At 36.6% G+C, this 20,040-nt stretch overlaps 3 protein-coding genes across 6 annotated transcripts in view; all 3 read right to left on the bottom strand.

The window, feature by feature from the left end:
• The window catches only part of LOC111444002 (peptide-N(4)-(N-acetyl-beta-glucosaminyl)asparagine amidase), an 8,503-nt gene extending 3,535 nt beyond the window's left edge, over window positions 1–4,968 (bottom strand). The window contains exons 1-8 of the mRNA XM_023081898.1: window positions 4,698–4,968; window positions 4,469–4,567; window positions 4,154–4,240; window positions 3,528–3,610; window positions 3,238–3,351; window positions 1,220–1,274; window positions 1,055–1,141; window positions 58–113 (exon numbers count right to left, since the gene is read on the bottom strand). Coding sequence (XP_022937666.1) covers window positions 58–113; window positions 1,055–1,141; window positions 1,220–1,274; window positions 3,238–3,351; window positions 3,528–3,610; window positions 4,154–4,240; window positions 4,469–4,531 — 545 coding nt within the window. The 5' untranslated portion in view covers window positions 4,532–4,567; window positions 4,698–4,968. The remainder of the gene's footprint in view (window positions 1–57; window positions 114–1,054; window positions 1,142–1,219; window positions 1,275–3,237; window positions 3,352–3,527; window positions 3,611–4,153; window positions 4,241–4,468; window positions 4,568–4,697) is intronic.
• A 1,342-nt stretch (window positions 4,969–6,310) lies between these two features.
• Window positions 6,311–14,559, bottom strand: LOC111444009 (probable aldo-keto reductase 1). 4 transcript variants are annotated; one of them, XM_023081907.1, is made up of 8 exons: window positions 14,105–14,559; window positions 13,509–13,584; window positions 9,107–9,274; window positions 8,816–9,016; window positions 8,568–8,740; window positions 7,543–7,639; window positions 7,255–7,408; window positions 6,311–6,677 (listed from the first exon to the last, which is right to left on the bottom strand). In XM_023081907.1, exons 2-8 carry the CDS (start codon window positions 13,566–13,568, stop codon window positions 6,490–6,492), a joined length of 1,041 nt encoding a protein of 346 aa, XP_022937675.1. In that variant the 5' UTR covers window positions 13,569–13,584; window positions 14,105–14,559; the 3' UTR covers window positions 6,311–6,489. The 4 variants fall into 4 exon arrangements, with proteins under 4 accessions (XP_022937675.1, XP_022937674.1, XP_022937677.1 ...); XM_023081906.1 differs by lacking the exons at window positions 13,509–13,584; window positions 14,105–14,559 and adding exons at window positions 9,363–9,438; window positions 10,405–10,493; XM_023081909.1 differs by lacking the exon at window positions 13,509–13,584 and having other exon boundaries at window positions 14,105–14,173.
• LOC111443998 (putative calcium-transporting ATPase 13, plasma membrane-type) lies at window positions 14,105–18,374 on the bottom strand. Its single transcript, XM_023081890.1, has 2 exons — window positions 15,173–18,374; window positions 14,105–14,188 (listed from the first exon to the last, which is right to left on the bottom strand). Exon 1 carries the CDS (start codon window positions 18,272–18,274, stop codon window positions 15,194–15,196), a length of 3,081 nt encoding a protein of 1,026 aa, XP_022937658.1. The 5' UTR covers window positions 18,275–18,374; the 3' UTR covers window positions 14,105–14,188; window positions 15,173–15,193.
• Window positions 18,375–20,040: the final 1,666 nt, after the last annotated feature.

Raw genomic sequence — 20,040 nt, 5'->3', positions numbered from 1 at the left:
TTTTTTTTTTTTTTTTTTTTTTTTTTTAAGAACAGTAGATCTATAAATTAAACTAACCTCCCTAAAAGATGAGAGAAGCATTCAGTCCAAACGTGATCTGTAAGATCAAGAATCTGGAGATGGAACAAAAATTAGTACACAAGAGCCAAATTTATATCATATTACAGTTTCTTCTTAAAAGAAGTAAATTAAAATACTGGATAATTCATTATGCTTGGGTGATGGATAGTGATGTCAAGCACAATACTCAACTTCTTTGTGGGGTGAACAGAAATGTTTCAAGAAATATGGTTTGAAAGAAATTGAAGGCATCTGATAAACAGTGGGATGAGAGAGTTGATTAGCTAAACATAAGACACTCTCTTGATGTTCTTCATCAACTATTTGCAACTTTTATTTTATAGAATATCTTGCATAGTTGGAGATCATTTTTGTAATTTTCCTTATGTTGTAACTTCTACTAGAGACGTCTGTAACCTTTTTAGAGTTTGGATTTTCTAATTGTACAAGGGTTCCTTCTATACTCCTAAAGACAGTAGTCATACTTGGTAACTTTTCACTAATTTAGTAAAAAAAAAAATTATCAATTTGTTTGTTTTTAGCAAAATAGTTAATTCTTCTCACAACTTGCATGTGTGAAGGTTAACTTCTCACTAATTTAATAGATTTTTTACAACAACATAAATTTATAATTAATTAACTAAATTTGAAAAATTACATTAATCACATTATTGAAACTATCAATTGAGAAGTTGAGATAACATTGTCCAAAAATGATTCTCCAACCCCCTATCTTTTAATATAGTAATGATTCTAACCAAGATTGAATTATTATAGTGGAGGAGCTTAATAGAAAACAGTTAAAACTTCAAGATTCTTCGGGCACCAGCATAAGGATTCTTACCTAGTTGGAAAAACATCAGTTATTTAGCATTCGATTCTTATTTATTTGAAGCATAGAAGTTCGTCATTGCCAGACTTCAATTAATCAAAACAATAGAAGCCTTCTCAACATCATTTAACAAGAAAAGGAATAAATCATGAGACCACTCACAAATCGAGATTCATAGCCAAAAACACGACAGTAGAACGTAAAGCAATTGGCCCATTCTCCACAGCGTCCCCTCCTTGTTTCAATAAGCTGCATGCAAGAGAGAGTGAAACTAAAACATATATAATTATATAGGGACTTCTTGATGGGATAAATAAAGTTGAATACCTTTATTGGATCATTGAAGCGTGGGAAACGTGTAACCATTTGGCATGAGTTACAGCTGGAGGTGTAAAAAGGAGAAAGAAAAGAGAGAGTAGACAAAAAATGAAGATTAGACGAGAAGGGAACAAGGAAAAAAGAACATCAAATACGTGAGGTAATTCTATCATTCACCAACTCACCTAAAGCCTGAAACTGAAACTGAACCTCTATGCCTATTATTTACCACTATCAAAAAGTTGAACAAAATTGGAAATGGTCCTCAATTCAGCCAGTCGTTTCTTCCATATTATATATAAAGGCCATTCAAAAAAGATAACATTAACAAAGTGACCTTTAATTTAGAGAGTGAGAACACAAGCACATAATATATTTGCTTGTTTAGCTCAGCATATAATTCTGTACAAGTTCCTTCTTATCATTCCTGCATTGTTCTGGTAGCCATTAGGTGTTTCTTTTCTTTTAGTTAGGTTTGTTCACTGTGGAAGATTGACATGGTGCTTCTTTAATTTTGTTTTGGTTGTCTATGGGTGACAAGAGTAATAACATACCCTTTCTAAGGACTATTTTGCTTTGTGAATGTTTTAGAAAACTTCCTTCCTGACAATCAGATCTTTTTGGAAACATATCAGTGACAACTATTTGATGTGGATTGGGAAGAACTGAAATAAAAAAGAGACGATCATAAATGACGATTGATAATAATGCAGAAAAGATGATTTGAAGATGACCACTACTCGAAGAGATGGAAAAAGTAGGAAAATTTTCTTGATAATGGGAGCCAGGCAAAACCTAAACCTTCAAAATCGTAAAAAATGCTTAGTTTGTGTAAATAAACTTTATCCAAAAAGGCATGGGTCAAAGTGAAGGGAAATTATCCTGGTTTCATCTTGGCTATAATAGAATAGATAATAAAGCTCCCTACCACCGGAGTGGCTCTTGAAGATATTGCCAACGTGACAATTAGAGTGAGTTTGGGATAACTATTAAGAGTACTTGTAGTATAACACTTTTGGAAACAACACTAGTTAAATGTTGAACCTATAAGCAATTTAAATGTTAGAATTTTCGAATGCACTGTTGGCAATGTACAAGCAAAAAGTGATTTTCATTAGTTAAAGCATTTTTAATTATTCTAAAAGATCAACTCGCTCTTAATAGACTTGCAAGGCACAACCCCTAAGTAAGGCTTAATGAAACTCGTTGGAGAGAGCTTGAATGAGAAAAGTTCTCATGCAAGGTAAAAAGATTTGCAAGGAAAAGGTAAAAACAGAGAAGCTTCTATTGTTGGGAGCTCTTGGAGAGTGGCTCACCAAAAGATTGGAATCTATAGGTCTCCACCTCTCGATAAATGGATAGGATTTATATAATACATGGAAAAGAACACCTAGGATCGCCAGTAGAGAACCCCCTGACACAACCAACTAATACAAAAATTCCTTTCAACCAACATTTATAAAAAATGTGTTGTTACAGAAAAACAATTGGAAACTGCACTCCAAGAGGAGGCCGTGAATCGCACAGAGCCACAAAAGATGAGAAGAAAAGTTATCCTTGAAGACTGTAAGAAAATTTGAAATGAACAAGAAATATAGAGACCAAGTATATTAACGCTTGTAAACAGCCTTAGTTAATCAATTAGTTATTGAACTTTTAACCCAAAAGTAGCATAAGCAGGATAATTGCAACCTGCAGTACTAACCTATTTAAAGAAGGATATGAAAATAAAATACAGCATATTCATCTTCATGACTATTTATTTTAATGTGAAAAATTATTAGTCATCATCAAAGATTAACATGATGTTAATTAGCACACCACTCAATAAGATCATGGGCATAGGGGCAGAGAAATTGTTAAGTAGCAGGAAAAAAGAAAACAATTCATTAGGCCCAGTTTTCTTCATAGGTTGGCAAAGAATATAGTTTACATAATCATAACTGTGTAATAAAACAGAGAAGAAATCTAGCAATATAGAATGATGAATCCAGAAGCATAAGCCTAACCAAAAGCATTCCACATACCCATATACTTCAACTCGGTTAGCGCCAAACTGAAGTTCTGAAGGAAGTGGATCGCCCATATCTTGAAATGTTGTTGCATCTCCACAATGTTCACAAGAAGGTGCATTAACCCACCTTTAAAAGTAATAAATTAAATCAGAAGTTTCATAAACCAATGATGTTAGTGCATCACATGATTCCGGTTACATCCATAAAGAACCATAGAAGCATATTGACCAAGGATTACAACTTGACTCTCAAAGTAATTGCAGTTTAATAATCCATCCAATACAGTCGTCCAAAGCAAGTACCTGAATAATTGTTTAAACCAGAAAAGAAGCTGCAACAAAAAGGCATGGTCTTGTTCCAATTTGGATGGTTCGTACTTTCCCTCCTACAACAGGCTCACCAAAATGACTAATTGTCAAGCATTCACAAGCTTTTTCATATGAAGATGCCTAAACCTATTAAGCTAGGGCAACCAAACTTTGAAAAATAAAGTCATTAATTAAAAACAATAAGAATTGCAACAGAGTCCGTGGAAAGTTGCAAAGCCACAAAAATCAATTAGATTTAATTAAAAAAATATATATGCAATTAGAATGCTTTAACAATAAAATGCCAGAATATTTTGGTATCTATGTCTTACCATATGCAACTGACTAAGTTAAGATATCCAAGATACTGAAATTCAGAATAAAAAGAATAAAATTGTGCCAATAAGTTTGGAACAGATAGATTTGGCTGGGACACGACAAGCATCCACTCCCTTGTCTCCAATCATAGGCATTACTATATTCATAATCATAATGGAGCGGTTTACTAGTAAGCAGGGAGAATGGTTTCAACAAATTGCCCGTAAAATCGTACGACATATCAAGAAAAAAGAATTAAACAAACAAACAAGCAAAAGAAATGGCATCAAATTAAGTGATACCTTGGCCAGGGAGACAAGTGCTTTCTCTTGAAGCTCTTCCACAGGAACAGTTTTCCTTGCAGACTCTTGCCTTATTGGATCCTCATACTGCAACAAATATTCAGGTGGTCAAAAGTGTAAAGAGCAAACAATTCTGGCACGGACAATACAAAAAATGGATAAACCTACACATAATTATTCACAAACATCATCAGTTATCAACTTAACCACAAAAATCCTCAATGTCGATTGTTTCTCATGCCAAACGTACAAAGGAAAATCAAATTAAAAACACAGCTTAAACGGAAAAAGAAAAGAAAAAAAGAAAGCAAATACCAAGCGAACTTGATCAATATAGCCGTTTATCCTCCTCACAAACTTCTCCGCACTATCATCCATAACTAGCTTCTTCGACACAGACGCTATCTCCTCCTCCTAAATTCAGTCCCAAAATCAGAAAATAACAGCAAACATTCTCCAACACGAAAAACGAAGATCAATAACGCTGAACTGAATCACTGAATCATCTTCACACAAAAATTGATCGAATTACTAAACAACAAACCTTCTGATCGGATTCCAGCAACTCCGTAAGAGTTCTTTCCACGCTAAGTTGATTTTCCTCCTTCTGATACGCTGTCTTCTTCACTAGTCGATCACAACAACTGAAACTTCTCCAGTATATACAGTCATGAATCGCATCGTTTTCATCGAATCTCTTCACTTCAGAAACAACAGTGAAAACACAAATGACTTTGGTTTTGATACCTTCCTTCCCGGGTTTCCCTCGCCGTAAGCTGTAACCGACGGAAACAGAAATAACCTCGGCGGGATTCTTTAATGGCTTAAATAAATAAACAGTTGGCAAAACCGTAATTCCCTCAAAATTATATTTTCAATACTATAATAATAATAATAATCATAATAAACAATATCAATTTAAATGCAAACTTCCGTTTCAAAAAATTTAAGTATTAATTTGTATTATGAGAGAATAAATATTTTTTTTTATAAGAGTGTGGAAACCTTTCTCTAACAAACTCGTTTTAAAATAGTGAGCCAATAGTGAGCCGACAGTGATACGTAACGGGTTAGAGCAAACAATATCTATTAGTAGTGGCTTGGAACTGTTACAAATGATATTAGAGTCTGGGCACTCTCCCAAGGGGGTGGATTGTAAATTTTTTATAAGAGTATGGAAACCTCTCCTAACAGACTCGTTTTAAAATTTTGAGCCGACAGTTATACGTAACGGGTCAGAGCAAACAATATCTATTAGCAGTGACTTGGACTATTACAAATGATATTAGAGTCTGGGCACTCTCCCAAGGGGGTGAATTGTAAGATCTCACATCGATTAGAGAGGGGAACGAACTGTGAGACTGACGGCGATACAGAACGAGTCAAAGCGAACAATATTGGTTAGTGGTGAGTTTGGGCTATTACAGAAACTCTAATTTTAAAAATAAAGAAAAAAAACGTGTCTTAATTGTTAGAGTTGCGCTCGTGACCTTCAACTTTGATAAATTTATATATATATATATATATATATATATATGTATGTAGATTTTGTTTATTATAATTTATAAAGAAATCTTAATTTAAAATAAGGAATGAATGGCAACATTGAAATTAGTAGCCTCAAACGCCCTATTTTGGAGATTATGTATTTTACAAATTTATTTTTGAAAAAATATTTTAAAATGATGTAATTTAAATAGTAGAAATTTATGAAAATATGTATCCATCAAATATATAATTACACTAAAAGAATATTTTTTAAAAATATATAAACATTATTTTATGCTATAAACTCATTTCATTTTCGTCAAAATTAAATCAGACGTACCATTACATATTATAATTATATTATCTTTTAAATATATTATTAAACATATTCTGAGTGATTTTTTGAACAGAAGATCTTGGGAGCTGTCTCAAAACAATTACTCGGTAACCTATTGGGTGAAGTGATTACTATTACTCGGTAACCCCTTAAGTGAAGTCCTTTCAAGGTTTCTACCTACGAACGTGAACCAAATATCTTGGGAGCTATCTCAAAACATTACTTAGTAATCACTTTGGTGAACCGATTACTTGGTAACCCCTCAAGTGAAGCCCTTTCAAGTTTTCTACCTACGAGCATGAACCGAAGATCTTGAGAGCTATCTCAAAACATTACTCGGTAACCTGTTACCAATGTTCACAGTACATCTATCCCTCCCTGATAAACAACATCATTTATAGAACGCATTCATACATTTATTGAAGACGATGGAAAAATAAGTTGAATTCCTATTGTCCAAATCTTGTAGAACCATCATTAAGGTGTATGCAAACCTTTGAATGTCTCAGGTTCAGATGTCATTCACTAGTGGAGGTGAGTTAGCATATTTCCATGTTGCATGAATCATGCTATCATAACTTCTATTTCCAGCTACCTCGCTTTCGGGTACTGCCTCGGAAATCTCATTCAGGTCGTCTTTGTCGAGCTTCACCGTCAAGGAACCAATGTTGTGCTCCAAATTCTTTATCTTGGTTGTGCCTAGTAACAAAAAAGACGAGAACAAGTCCTGAAACGAAAAGAAAGTATCTGTACGGGAAAGTGATAGGTTTATGAAAGATTTTTCATCTTTGTTCTGGTCAGTAAAATTATAAATTTAGTCAGGAAACTTTTGCGGTTTTGTTTATTTAGTTCTTAGGCCCTTCTCTATTTCTTAGTCATGGTTTACGTGTTTAAACTCCGATCGTATTGTTGGGTCTTTGCCTACTCTATAAATTCACATAAAAGCTACAAATTCACATAAAAGGAAGGAAGACCTGACTAAGCAAGTTTCTATGTTATTGAAAACTAGGAGAGAGAACCGAAGTCAAGGAAGGAGAATCATACGAGTCCTCCTTAATTCACAAAGCCTAAAGTTGACGTTTTAATATCGATTTTCTGAAAAATGAAATAGAAAGCCGAGCAACCAGTGAAGCTCTTTCTGTATCTACGGAATCATTAGAACTGTAGGTCCGGCCTGTTGACCCACCACATATCTACCATTTCTAAGCAAATCAACTAATATTTAGATAGGAATGAGACTAAGTTAGTAGAAGATGGTTATCAGTATGAGGATCACCTGGAATTGGAACAACGTCATCTCCTTGTTGAAGAACCCATGCAAGAGAAAGTTGAGCAGGAGAGCAATGGTGCTTTTCAGCAAGCTTCTCTATTCGTGTGTAAAAGCACTTGTTCTTCTCCAAGTTTTCTTCGATGAATCGAGGATGTAAGCTCTAAGAAAAGAAGAGATTAGACACTAGTTTTGAAATTTACTTCAGACACCATCGTCTCAAAAAAAAAAAAAGAAATGTCCTAATCAAAGCATTATTAAACTCTAACTGAGACAGAAATAGTGCAAAATAGATACCAATTGGCTCTCAGTAGGCAAACTTTCCACAACGGCTTTACCGGCAAAGAAGCCTCGACCGAGAGGGCTGTAAGGAACAATACCTATCCCTAGATCTCTACAAAACAATCACATGGCAATGTCCTCTTATTTAGCAAAGAAAAAATATGACAGCAGCATAAAAAGGAGAAAAACAAGCTGTTGGCAAAAGCTAATCATTTAGGTCTTATTCGATAACTATTTGATTTTTTCGCTTTTGTTCTTTATTTTTGAAATTTAAACTTGTTTCTCATCAAAATTCTTCGTTTTTAATCTTCAAACTTAGCTTGGATTTTGATAACATAGGTAAAAAGTAGATAGAAAAACAAACAAACTCATAGATAGGACGTAGAAATAGTATTTGTAAGCATAATTTTCAAAAACTAAAAACCAAAAGTCAAATTGTGAGATTCCACGTTGTTGGAGGGGAACAAAATACTCTTTATAAAAGTTTGGAAACCTCACACTAGTAGACACGTTTTAAAAACCTTGAGGGGAAGACCGAAAGGGAATGCTCAAAGAGGACAATATCTACTGGCGGTGGACTTGAGCTGTTACAAATGGTATCAGAGCCAGACACCAGGCGAAGTGTCAGCGAGGAAGTTGAGCCCTGAAGGGGGTGGACATGAGGCAGGGTGCCAACAAGGATGCTAGGCCCAAAGAGGGGTGAATTAGAGAGTCCCACATCGATTGGAGAAGGGGACGAGTGTCAGCAAGGACGCTCAGGGGAGGTGGATTGTGAGATCCCACATCAGTTGGAGAGGTGAGCAAAACACTCTTTATAAGGGTGTGGAAACCTCTTCCTAGCAGACGCATTTTAAAATCTTGAGAGAAAGCTCGAAAGAAAAAGTCCAAAAAAAACAATATCTACTCGCAGTGAGCTTGGGCTATTACATAAGCATTGATTCAGTTGGTTCAAGGGAGGGTTCAAGTACCTCAAAACACTTGGTTTATCTTACAGTTCAATTATCCATTATATTTCAATACATTAAGGGTCTATCATATACCTGCAGAGAGGAACAATCTCGTCCTCAATGTCACGTGTCCAGATCGACCACTCCATTTGTAGAGCCGTAATAGGATGAACTGCATGTGCTCTCCTTATTGTCTGTGGATTGGCTTCAGATAAACCTATATACTTAATCTTTCCCTCTTGCACCAGTTTTTTCAGCTCACCCATCTACAAATCAAGAACATATATCTCAAAACCAATCTACATAACAACAAAGTGGGGAAATGAGCAAGGGCTATTTACAGTTTCTTCTATAGGTGTAGATGTATCAGTACGATGTTGATAATAGAGATCAATGTAGTCTATGTCAAGGCGTTTCAAGCTAGCCTCACAACATGCCCGCACATACTCTGGGGTTCCCTTCACTGTCATAGAATGTCCAACCCTTGTAACCCCAAACTTTGTGGCTATCTGAACTTTTTCTCTTGGTAACTGTTTCAAGGCCTGGAAAGGGGGAAATAGTGAAGAGAAAGACCTGTTTATTATGTGCTTATATTGGCTGTGGAACCATCATTCAAAAGCAGAGCTGAGTACCTTTCCGATCAGGGTTTCGTTAGAATGGGGTCCATATGCATCGGCTGTATCGAAAAAAGTGATTCCCTTATTGAAAGCTTCCTTTAGTATTGAGATGCCTTCTTCATCAGATAGAGAAGAATTGTAGATTCCAGTCAAGCCCATACATCCAAATCCCAATTTTGAGACCTGAAGTTCATAAAAATATGAGAAAATAAAGCTTTTGTTCATGAACTTTTCTCATTAAACTTGAGAATGAACATTCAATGACTTTTACCTCAAGTCCCTGACTTCCAAGTTGCACTCTGGGAATCTGAACTCCTTGCCCCTCTGCCATTCTTGTCACTCTAACTCTTGTGAGCAGAAAGTTAGTGAATTCTTTTAGTAGTCTGATGAACCAATCCTCAAATATATATATATATATTTAGGACCAAAATGTAGAGGGAATATCACGTGGGGAATCAACAAAATGACATTCATCATTGCTTACATCACAGTCTTATCACTTCAAATTAAAAATATAATATTATATTGTAACGGCCCAGATCCATTGCTAGCAAATGTTGTTGGGCTTTCCCTTTCGGACTTCCCCTCAAAGTTTTTAAAACGTGTCTACTAGGGAAAGGTTCTCACACCCTTATAAAAGGTGTTTCGTTCTCCTCACCAACCGATGTGGGATCTTACAATCCACCCTCCTTCAGGGCCATCATCCTTACTAGCACATTGCCTGATGTCCACCTCTTTCAGGGCTCAGCCTTCCTGCTGGCACATCCAATCGATGTGGACCCCACCAAATCCACCCCCTTCGGGGTCTCAGCATCCTTGCTGGCACATCATCCAGTGTCTGGCTCTAATACCATTTGTAACGCCCCAGGTCCACTGCTAACAAATATTGTCCTCTTTGGACTTTCCCTTCCGGGCTTTCCATTAAAGTTTTTAAAATGCGTCTAGTAGGAAAAGGTTTCATTTTCCTCCCAACCAACGTGGGATCTTATATATATATATATTTATTGGACATCTTATTCATCATTGCTTACATCACAGTCTTTCACTTCAAATTGGAACATATATAATATTTAGTAGGTACTAAAGGGTTAACCCCACTAGAAGGGATTTTTGTTTTCCTTCCAATTACTAAATTCTCTCAACCATTTTCAAGATCTGAGTAAGCAAAAACCTAGCAGTTGATAAGATTAGCACAGACTGTTTAGCTGTAGAAGTCAACCTAAGGGACTAAAATGCTTCCATTTCCACCGATCAAGAACAGTTTCTACGACAAAATTTGTAATGGAAACGGGAAAATTAAAATGGGGACTTACCTTGATTCCTTGATTTCCCAGTTTCACTTCGGTATTTGGATACTCAACCCATCAGCCAGTTTCAGAAGTCTGCGCACTAAAAAATGCTGCCAACCTGTCCCAAAAATTAAGAAATTTTTTTATATTAATGATACATTGTAACTTATCATTATATTAATTAAACTTGTAAGCTATTAATAAACAATTTAGACACTAATTTAAGAATATCTCGACCATCAATCTCATCACACGTGTGGACACAATTTGTACATTTGTTTAATCGACTGACAACTAAAAAAAGACAGGTTTCTAGGCATTATTTTTTGTTCCTTTCTCTATCACTGAAGCAAAAAAGAAAAATCGGAATAACCAGAGGACTGTGTCTCGTCTCCATCAAAGGTCAGCCCTCGGCCCCATTTCTTTTATTTTCTTTAATTTTATTTTCATTCAATATGATCAAAATGAGCACAGATTCATCACACCCAGTTCTTCGATCCACCCTTTTTCCTCTCTTGCTTATCAGATTTCCTTTATAGAGATTCGATTAATCAAAACTTAGTTTGTTTCCCAATAATGTTTTGAGTTTTGGCAGATTAGGCGAAGATTCAAATCTCTAAGTCGAAATACATATATTACTTTTTCAATCGAGCTATTCTCGAGTTAATTCGTGGGTCTTTAAAGTTTAGATCAACTGGTCAAGACATATATTCTCGACTAGATAAGTCCCTTAAAGTGCAGTCTTATATTCATTTGCTTTGAAGTAGCTAGACGGATGACTTCTAAGCTAGGCTTGTGCAACTCAAAGTAAGAAGTCGGCCTATGATTTAGTTAGGGTTGTTAACTCTAAGTTGCCTAAATCCAAGCTATATAAACACGAGCTATATTAATTTTTACCAATTAAACTCATAAACCAAATGACATTTTTGCTATATTGATTAAAGATATTGCTAAGTTATGTTAATTCTACTGGACAAAACAAAATGACATAATTTTTACTTGATTTCAAACTTTGGTGTTAGCCTATGAGTATACCAATTACTCGGTAACCTCTTGGGTGAACTGATTACACGATAACCCCTTAAGCGAACCCCTTTCAAGTTTTCTACCTATGAGTGTGAATTGAAGATCTTGGGAGCTATCTCAAAACATTACTCGGTTCCTCTTAGGTGAACCAATTACTCGGTAACCCCTTAAGAGAAGCCCTTTCAAGTTTTATACCTACGAGCGTGAACCGAAGATCTTGGGAGCTATCTCAAAATATTACTCGGCAACCTTATGGGTGAACCGATTACTGGGTAACCCCTTAAGTGAAGCCCTTTCAAGTTTTCTACCTACAAGAGCAAACTGAAAATCTTGGGAGCTATCTTGAAACATTACTCGGTAACCTCTTGGGTGAACCAATGACTCGGTAACCTCTTAAGTGAAACCCTTTCAAGTTTTCTACCTACGAGTGTGAACTGAAGATCTTGGGAGCTATCTCAAAACATTACTCAGTAACTTCTTGGGTGAACCAATTACTCAGTAACCCCTTAAGTGAAACCCTTTCAAGTTTTCTACCTACGAGTGTGAACTAATCTTGGGAGCTATCTCAAAACATTACTCGGTAACCTCTTGGGTGAACCGATTACTCAGTAACCTCTTAAGTGAAGCTCCTTCAAGCTTTCTACCTACAAGCATGAACCGAAGGTCTTGAGAGCTATCTCAAAATATTACTCGGCAACCACATGGGTGAACCGATTACTTGGTAACCCCTTAAGTGAAGCCCTTTCAAGTTTTCTACCTACAAGCATGAACCGAAGATCTTGGGAGCTATCTCAAAACATTACTTGGTAACCTGTTATCAATGTTCACAGTACATCTATCCCTGATAAACAACATCATTTATAGAACTCTTCATACATTTATTGAAAATGATGGTAAAATAAGTTGAACTCCTATTGTCCAAATCTTGTAGAACCATCATTAAGGTGTATGCAAACCTTTGAATGTCTCATGTTCAGATGTCATTCATTTTTGGAGGTGTGTTAGCATATTTCCATGTTGCATACATCAAGCTATCATAATTTCCATTTCCAGCTACCTCGCTTTCGGGTACTGCCTCGGAAATCTCGTTCAGGTCGTCTCTGTCGAGCTTCACTGTCAAGGAACCGATGTTCTGCTCCAAATTTTTTATCTTGGTTGTGCCTAGTACCAAAAAAAGACAAGAACAAGTCCCGAAAAGAAAAGAAAGTATCTGTATGGGAATTTGTATGCAGCAGGTAGAAGATAGCTCAAAATAATACGTTTATGAAAGATTTCCCATCTTTGTTCTTGTGCTATAACTTCCGTAAATTTATAAATTTAGTCACGAAACTTTTACGGCTTTGTTTATTTAGTTCTTAGGTCCTTCTCTACTTCTTAGCCAGGAAAGGGGGTTGGTTGATGATGGATATTCGGGGGACCCATGGTTTACGTGTCTAAACTCCGATCGTATAGTTAGGTCTCTGCCTACTCTACGAATTCAAATAAAAGGAAAACCTGACCAAGCAAGTTTCTGTGTTATTGAAAACCAAGAGAGAGAACCAAAGTCGAGGAAGGAGAATCATATGAGTCCTTAATTCACAAAGCCTAAAGTTAACGTTTTAATATCAATTTTCTGAAAAAAGAAATAGAAAACCGAGCAATTAGTGAAGCTCTTTCTGTATCTACAGAATCATTAGAACCGTAGGCCCGGTTTGCTGACCCACCATGGGTCTACTACTTCTAGCAGATATTGTTCTATTTAAATTTTTCCTGGGCTTCCCCTCAAGATTTTAAAACGTGTCTACTAGGGCGGGGTTTCCACACCCTTATAAGCAATACTTCGTTCCCTTCTCCAATCGATGTGGGATCTCACAATCTACGCTCTAGGGAGTCCAGCGTTCTCGCTGGCACACCGCCCGGTGTCTGGCTCTGATACCATTTGTAACAGCCCAAGCCCAAGCCCACCGCTAGCAAATATTGTCCTTTTTGGGCTTTCCCTTTCGGACTTCCCATCAAGGTTTTAAAATCTAGGAAGAGGTTTCTACACCCTTATAAAGAATACTTCATTCCCCTCTTCAACCGACATGTGATCTCACATTCAGCTAAAAGCATATGAGTTTTACCTCAAGTCCCTGGCTTCCAAGTTGCACTCTGGGAATCTGAACTCCTTGCCCCTCTGCCATTATTTTCGCTCTAAATCTTGTGAGCAGAAAGTTAGTGAATTCTTTTAGTAGTCTGTTGAACCAATCCTCAATATATAGGACCAAGAGTAGAGGGAATATCACGTGGGGAATCAACAAAATGACATTCATCATTGCTTACATCACAGTCTACACTTCAAATTGAAAGTATAATATATATTTATTCATCATTGGCATCACAGTCTTTCACTTCAAATCGGAACATATAGAAGGGATTTTTAGTATTTAGTACGTACTAAAGGGTTATCAAACGGTCTCAATGAAGCAGCGAAATGTGTTAACCCCACTAGAAGGGATTTTTGTTTCCCTTCCAATTACTAAATTCTCTCAACCATTTTCAAGATCTGAGTAAGAAAAACCTAGCAGTTGATAAGATTAGCAGACTGTTTATTCTTGAAGTCAACGTACGGGACTATGAGGAGAGATTTTGAAGGATAATGCTTCCATTTCCACCGATCAAAAACAGTTTCTACGACAAAATTTATAATGGAAACGGGAAAATTTAAATGGGGACTTACCTCGATTCCTTGATTTCCCAGTTTCACTTCGGTATTTGGATACTCAACCCGTCAGCCAGTTTCAGAAGTCTGCATAAATAAGCACTAAAAAAGTGCTACCAAGGCGTTTCAGGGCCAACCAGTCCAACCCAAAAAAAAAATAGTTATAATAATACCCTACCAACTATATCCTACATTATTATGAAAATTGTTTGTAACTTATATACATCGTAATTTATTATTATATTAATTAAAGTCGTAAACTATTAATAAACAATTTAGACGCTAATTTAAGAATATCTCGACCATCAATCTCATCACACGTGTGGACACAATTTGTACATTTGTTTAATCAATTGACAACAGAAAAAGACTAGGTTTGTAGGCATTGAAAAATAGGAATAGTCCTCATCACACGTGTGGACACAGTTTGTACATTTGTTTAATCAATTGACAACAACAAAAAGACGGGTTTCTAGGCATTATTTTTTGTTCCTTTCTCTATCACTGAAGCAAAAAAGAAAAATCGGAATAACCAGAGGACTGGGTCTCGTCTCCATCAAAGGTCAGCCCTCGGCCCCATTTCTTTCATTTTCTTTTATTTTATTTTTATTTTCCTTTAATTTAATTTTCATTCAACATGATCAAAATGAGCACAGATTCATCACACCCAGTTCTTCGATCCACCCTTTTTCCTCTCTTGCTTATCAGATTTCTTTTATAGAGATTCGATTAATAAAAACTTGTTTTTTTCCCAATGATGTTCTGAGTTTTGGCAGATTAGGCGAAGATTCAAATCTCTAAGGTGAAAGATTCTAATTCATGGGATCATTTTTATGGCATAATTCAACTGGCTAGATAAGTTCTTAAAGTATAGTCTTATATTCATTTGCTTTGAAGTAGCTAGACGGATGACTTCTAAGCTAGGCTCGTGCAACTCGAAGTTAAGAAGTCGAGCCTATGTTTTATTAACTTTTATCAATTATAAACTCATAAACCAAATGACATTTTTGCTATATTGATTAAAGATATTGCTAAGTTAGGGTTAATTCTACTAGAGAAAACAAATTGACATAATTTTTACTGGACCTGATTGTGTTGATGGAAGCTTTATTGTGCTGAGTTTCTTCCCCATGGAAACTGCAGGGCTGAAACTGGTATCAACTTGGAGAGCCATCCAATTGGCCAAGTCAAAGCTGCTACGCCAAGACATGCCCCCCACTGGCCCCAATTCAACCTCGATGTATTGGCAAACCTTCCCAAAACCTCAACCATTACCACTTGAAAAGCTAAGGTTATCACAATTATTGCCAAAAACAGCTTGCTTTTGTGTAGCCCTTCAAATATGTTCTTCTTCTCCAGCTTCCTTGCATTGAACTCGTTGAAGATTTGGCATAGAACAAAAGTGTTGAAGATCAGTGTGCTCTTAACCTTCTCATTGACATTGAAGATGGAACTTCCTTTAAATTCCAAAACCAGCAAGACTGCCACTTGATACACAGCCTGAGTTATGAGATTCCTCCACATGATCTTCGTTACTAATGGATCGGATCGACCGACCGGCGTTTTCATCATGAGATCATTGGTGGGTAGCTCAGTAGCTAAGGCTAAAGCTCCCATGGTGTCCATGATGAGATTCACCCATAGTAGCTGTACCGCTGTTAGCGGGACTTTACCGGACGAGACAGCGGCGATGAAATTGATGACTAATGCTGCAATGTTCACAGTGAGCTGAAATTGAATGAACTTTTGAATGTTGTTGTAAACACATCTTCCCCATTTCAAGACGGTGACGACCGACGTAAAGTTATCGTCTAAGATGACGATGTCGGAGCTCTCCTTTGCCACTTCTGTTCCTTGAATTCCCATGGAAAGGCCAATGTCAGCCTCGTGAAGAGCTGGGGCGTCATTTGTTCCATCCCCGGTGACTGCCACTACATGGCCTTGATTCTTCAAGCATTGTACCATTAGAAGCTTGTCAAATGGGGAAGATCTAGCCATCACTCGGATGGTCCCAATCTTTTCGAGCCTCTCCTCAGGTGTGTAGTTTCTAAATTTTACGCCCTCGACAATTACTTCGCTGTTAGTAGCGTCGTCGTCGGGATTTAGTATTCCACATTCAATTGCTATGGCTGTTGCTGTGTGCAGATTATCACCTGTCACCATTTTGATACTCACTCCAGCAGCTCTACATGATTCCACAGCTTCTCTAACTCCTGGCCTGCAAGGATCTTTCAAACCAACTATTCCCAGTAATGTCAACTCCGATTCGTCGAGTTTCACAGGAATGTCTTGGATATCGTCGTCTTCATTCGACTTGTGAGCAAAGGCTATGCATCGGAGACTTTTTTCTGCCATGGCTGTGATTATTTCAGTCAATTGTCTTCTCATTTCACCATCAATGGCTCTAGCTGTTCCTTGTTTCTCATAGTAATATGAACACATAGCCAATATCATCTCTGCTGCTCCTTTCCAGTGTGTATTAACAAGCCTTGTCCCGTGTCGTCGTGTCAAAACTCCGCTTCTCTTCTTCTCTGAACTGAAAGTCTCTACCAGGATCATCTCATGTTGTTTCTTCAGTTCATCCAAGTTCAAATCCAGGTCGAATACCGCCCACGAAAGTATCGCTTTCTCGGTCGGACTCCCGAAGATTTCTAGAGGCAATGAAGAAGCTGGTGTTTGAATACTACCAGTTGTGTTCAATCCAACTGCTTGGTGCAGTAATTCAACAACCTTACTGCTAATCCTTGAATTGGAATAATCTGTGTTCATAATTTTATCTTCCCCAATCCAAAACTCTGTAACTTTCATCTGATTCAAAGTAAGGGTACCAGTTTTATCAGTACAAATTGTGGTTGCTGAGCCCATGGTCTCACAAGCAGAGAGTTTCCGAACCATTGCATTATCCGCCATCATCTTTTTCATGGAGTAAGCTAAAGTTAAAGTAACAGCTAGAGGCAAACCTTCCGGAATCGCCACCACAACGATTGTAACAGCCGCCGCAACCATGCCAAGAACTGCATTCATAACATCATCGAACCTCGTCTTGCTTCCATTGAACTCGCCGGTGCTACCAGTGAAATAGCGAGCCAGAAGAACAAGAAGCACCACCACTGCGACCGTCAGTCCTAGCTTCCCGATAATGGCGGTCATCTTGTTCAGACGAGCTTGCAGTGGAGTTTCCTCATTAATTTCCCTTCTAATTGAACTCATCATTTCTCCCCAGGCTGTGTTCATTCCCACAGAAGTCACCATCATCACACCAAATCCATCGTTCACTTTGGTTCCTGATAGCAGAAACGGATTAATTTCGTGATTTACTTCAGCGTGTTCGCTCTCTCCAGTCATGCTCGATTCGTCGATCTTCAGCGAATGTCCATCGAGGAACACTCCGTCCGCGGGAATCTGATCTCCGATCTTCAAATACACGATGTCTCCGACAAGGAGTTCGAATATCGATACTGATTTGCGTCGACCGGCTCTGGTGACCTCGATTTTTATATCGTCTCTCTCGTTTGAAAGCTTCTCGAACTGTCGCGATTGCTTGAAGTTGCTCGCGGCGGAAACGACGACCACCAGAACTATGGCGATGACAATGCTGCCACCGTCGTACCATCCATCATCCCAACCGTGTTGTTTGATACCAAATCCCAAAGAAAGCACTGCACAAATCAATAGAATGATTATTGTTGTATCGTTAAACGCTTCAATCACGAACCTAAAGAAGCTTTTGCCGTGGCGCTTCGAGTAAGTATTTGTTCCAAAAGCGTTTGTTCTGTAATTAAGATCATCCTCAGTTGCACAAATTCCGTCATGTGGATTAGTTTTAAGAAGATTGGCCAGTCCATCAACGCCTCCAAATCGATTCAAACACTCACAGTCCTTCTCCCTCACCATCTCACTAAGAACTTTCTGATCAACGCCGAAAAAGCCTGCCATGCACGGCTGCTCGCCAGAATCCGTACTATCATCATTAACCTGCACATCAAGAGTAACAAACGAAAGCGACCGCAAAAGAGCGCCGGATTTATTGCCAGTGACCTTCCTCGTCAGAGAGATGAGAGCTCTAGTGAAATAAATGGCGGCAAAGGCCATCTTCCACCTCCGTTTGTGAGTTTTAGCCATAACCAGACGTTCTTCACGATTAAGAACTTCAACTACCTCATCACTTTTCCTGCACCTCAACGCCATGGACACAACAACAAAATGATTTTGATGAAGAAATCAAAGGATGAACAAACAGAAAATGAATTGGATTGAAGAAACTCATGGATTTAATTCCTTCTTATAGGAAAGAAATTAAACCACGAACTTCCACTGTAGCTTCCTTCCTAATCGTTTCTGGATTATGCGTGTTTGAGAAATTAATCGAATGTTTAAGGAAATTTATTATTATTATTATTATTATTATTATTATTATTATTATTATTATTATTACAGTGATATAGTTTGGTACAATATTCGAAATTTGGTCGAAATTTCCTAAAAATTCTATTATTATTTTCATCTTTATGCGTTTAATTTGACTAATACATTTCGAGTTTGAATATTTGAACTTATCCCAACAAAAAAAATGATGTCAACTTTCTTAACCATGCCGTTGGGTTCTCAGCGATCGTCAATCTTATGCTCGGTGTAAAGACTATGCGACAATCTGTAAATAATTGTTCGAGTCTAGTTATTGTGATTAGTAGGCACGTGTTCGCTCAAACATGTGGCTATAATTTAATTTGTGCCCTTAGGTATTCTCTACTGACCGACCTATTCACGAGGAGGCCTTTTGTAGAAGGTCGTTCGAGTTTTTCTGTAACTATGACCTGAGTTACTTTTCATGCCCTAAACCGTCGATATTCTATTTCAAAAAATACCCAAACAAAAAAAAGTCGTTAACATCCTTAACCATGTCGATAGGTTTTAGGCGGTCGATCAGTCTTATGCACGGTCTAATAACTTTACAAGGACTTGTAAAAAATTGTTCAGGTCGACTCATCGTGATTCCTTTTATGACAAGGAGGCAATTATTCGCTCGTAGACATGTGGCTATAATTTATCTTGGTGCCTAAGGTTATTCTTTACCGGCGTACGTTTAAAGTATACAAATTCTTTGGTAGAAAGCTATGACATGAAATTACTTTTATACCCTTATTTTGATTTTTATATAAATGTAATTTATTTAATTTTATAGATTTTTAACAAAAATCTAATATGGTAAGTTATTTATGGGGTGAAATTAATTAAAAACATATATAAATTTGATTTGTTTTTAAGATACTATATTAGTTTTAAAAAAATTATATGAATTATCTCGTAATTTATATGATTTAAAATATAATCTATCATATAAATATAATTTTTTTGTTTATTAATTTTAAGAAGAAAAGGATTAACCCAACTTTTTCTGATAATATATTTTTTAGGCTACTTTATGGAACAATATCAACGTGATTATTTTATTCGTGTTAAATATTTTTGTATTGACTCTACTTTGACCTATAACAAATAAATAATAATATTAGGTGGAAAGACATAAGGGGATGGAGGGAAAGGGACCCGGTCAGGGACAAATAATATAATTTTGATCCCCGTTTAGCCAACATAAAAAAGAAAAAAACTTTTTCCGCCCCCTTTCACATTCTCGTTCGTACGTGTTATATATGTAACTGTTTTCTTATCAAAAGAATTATAAACTTTGTCTGTAATTTCAAATTTTGTAATATTATCATTGGTCTTTTACAAACATTTTAAAATTATATTTGAAGTAAAAAATTGTTAGAATAATATAAAAAGTTGACGTAGCGATGAAATATAATATTATAATTTTTAAAAGAATATATATATATATATATATTTAAATAAGTTATATTTTATTTTATAAATTAATCTTTAAATATGGGTAGAAATTTATTTAGAAATTAATTAAATAGAAAATGAAAAATTAATGAAATTAATTATTATTA

Source organism: Cucurbita moschata, unplaced genomic scaffold (genome assembly GCF_002738365.1).
Source record: "Cucurbita moschata cultivar Rifu unplaced genomic scaffold, Cmos_1.0 Cmo_Scf00006, whole genome shotgun sequence".
NCBI lineage: Eukaryota > Viridiplantae > Streptophyta > Magnoliopsida > Cucurbitales > Cucurbitaceae > Cucurbita > Cucurbita moschata.
The sequence above is the reverse complement of the archived record's forward strand: the minus strand, read 5'-3'. Positions and strand labels throughout refer to the sequence as shown.

Coding starts and splice junctions, on each gene's coding strand:
- LOC111443998 (XM_023081890.1), bottom strand. CDS start 18,274: ATGGCGTTGAGGTGCAGGAAAAGTGATGAGGTAGTTGAAGTTCTTAAT.
- LOC111444009 (XM_023081907.1), bottom strand. CDS start 13,568: ATGGCAGAGGGGCAAGGAGTTCAGATTCCCAGAGTGCAACTTGGAAGC. Junction 9,017..9,106: donor ACGAAACCCTGATCGGAAAG/GTACTCAGCTCT, acceptor CCCCCTTTCCAG/GCCTTGAAACAGTTACCAAG. Junction 7,409..7,542: donor TGCCTACTGAGAGCCAATTG/GTATCTATTTTG, acceptor TTCTTTTCTTAG/AGCTTACATCCTCGATTCAT.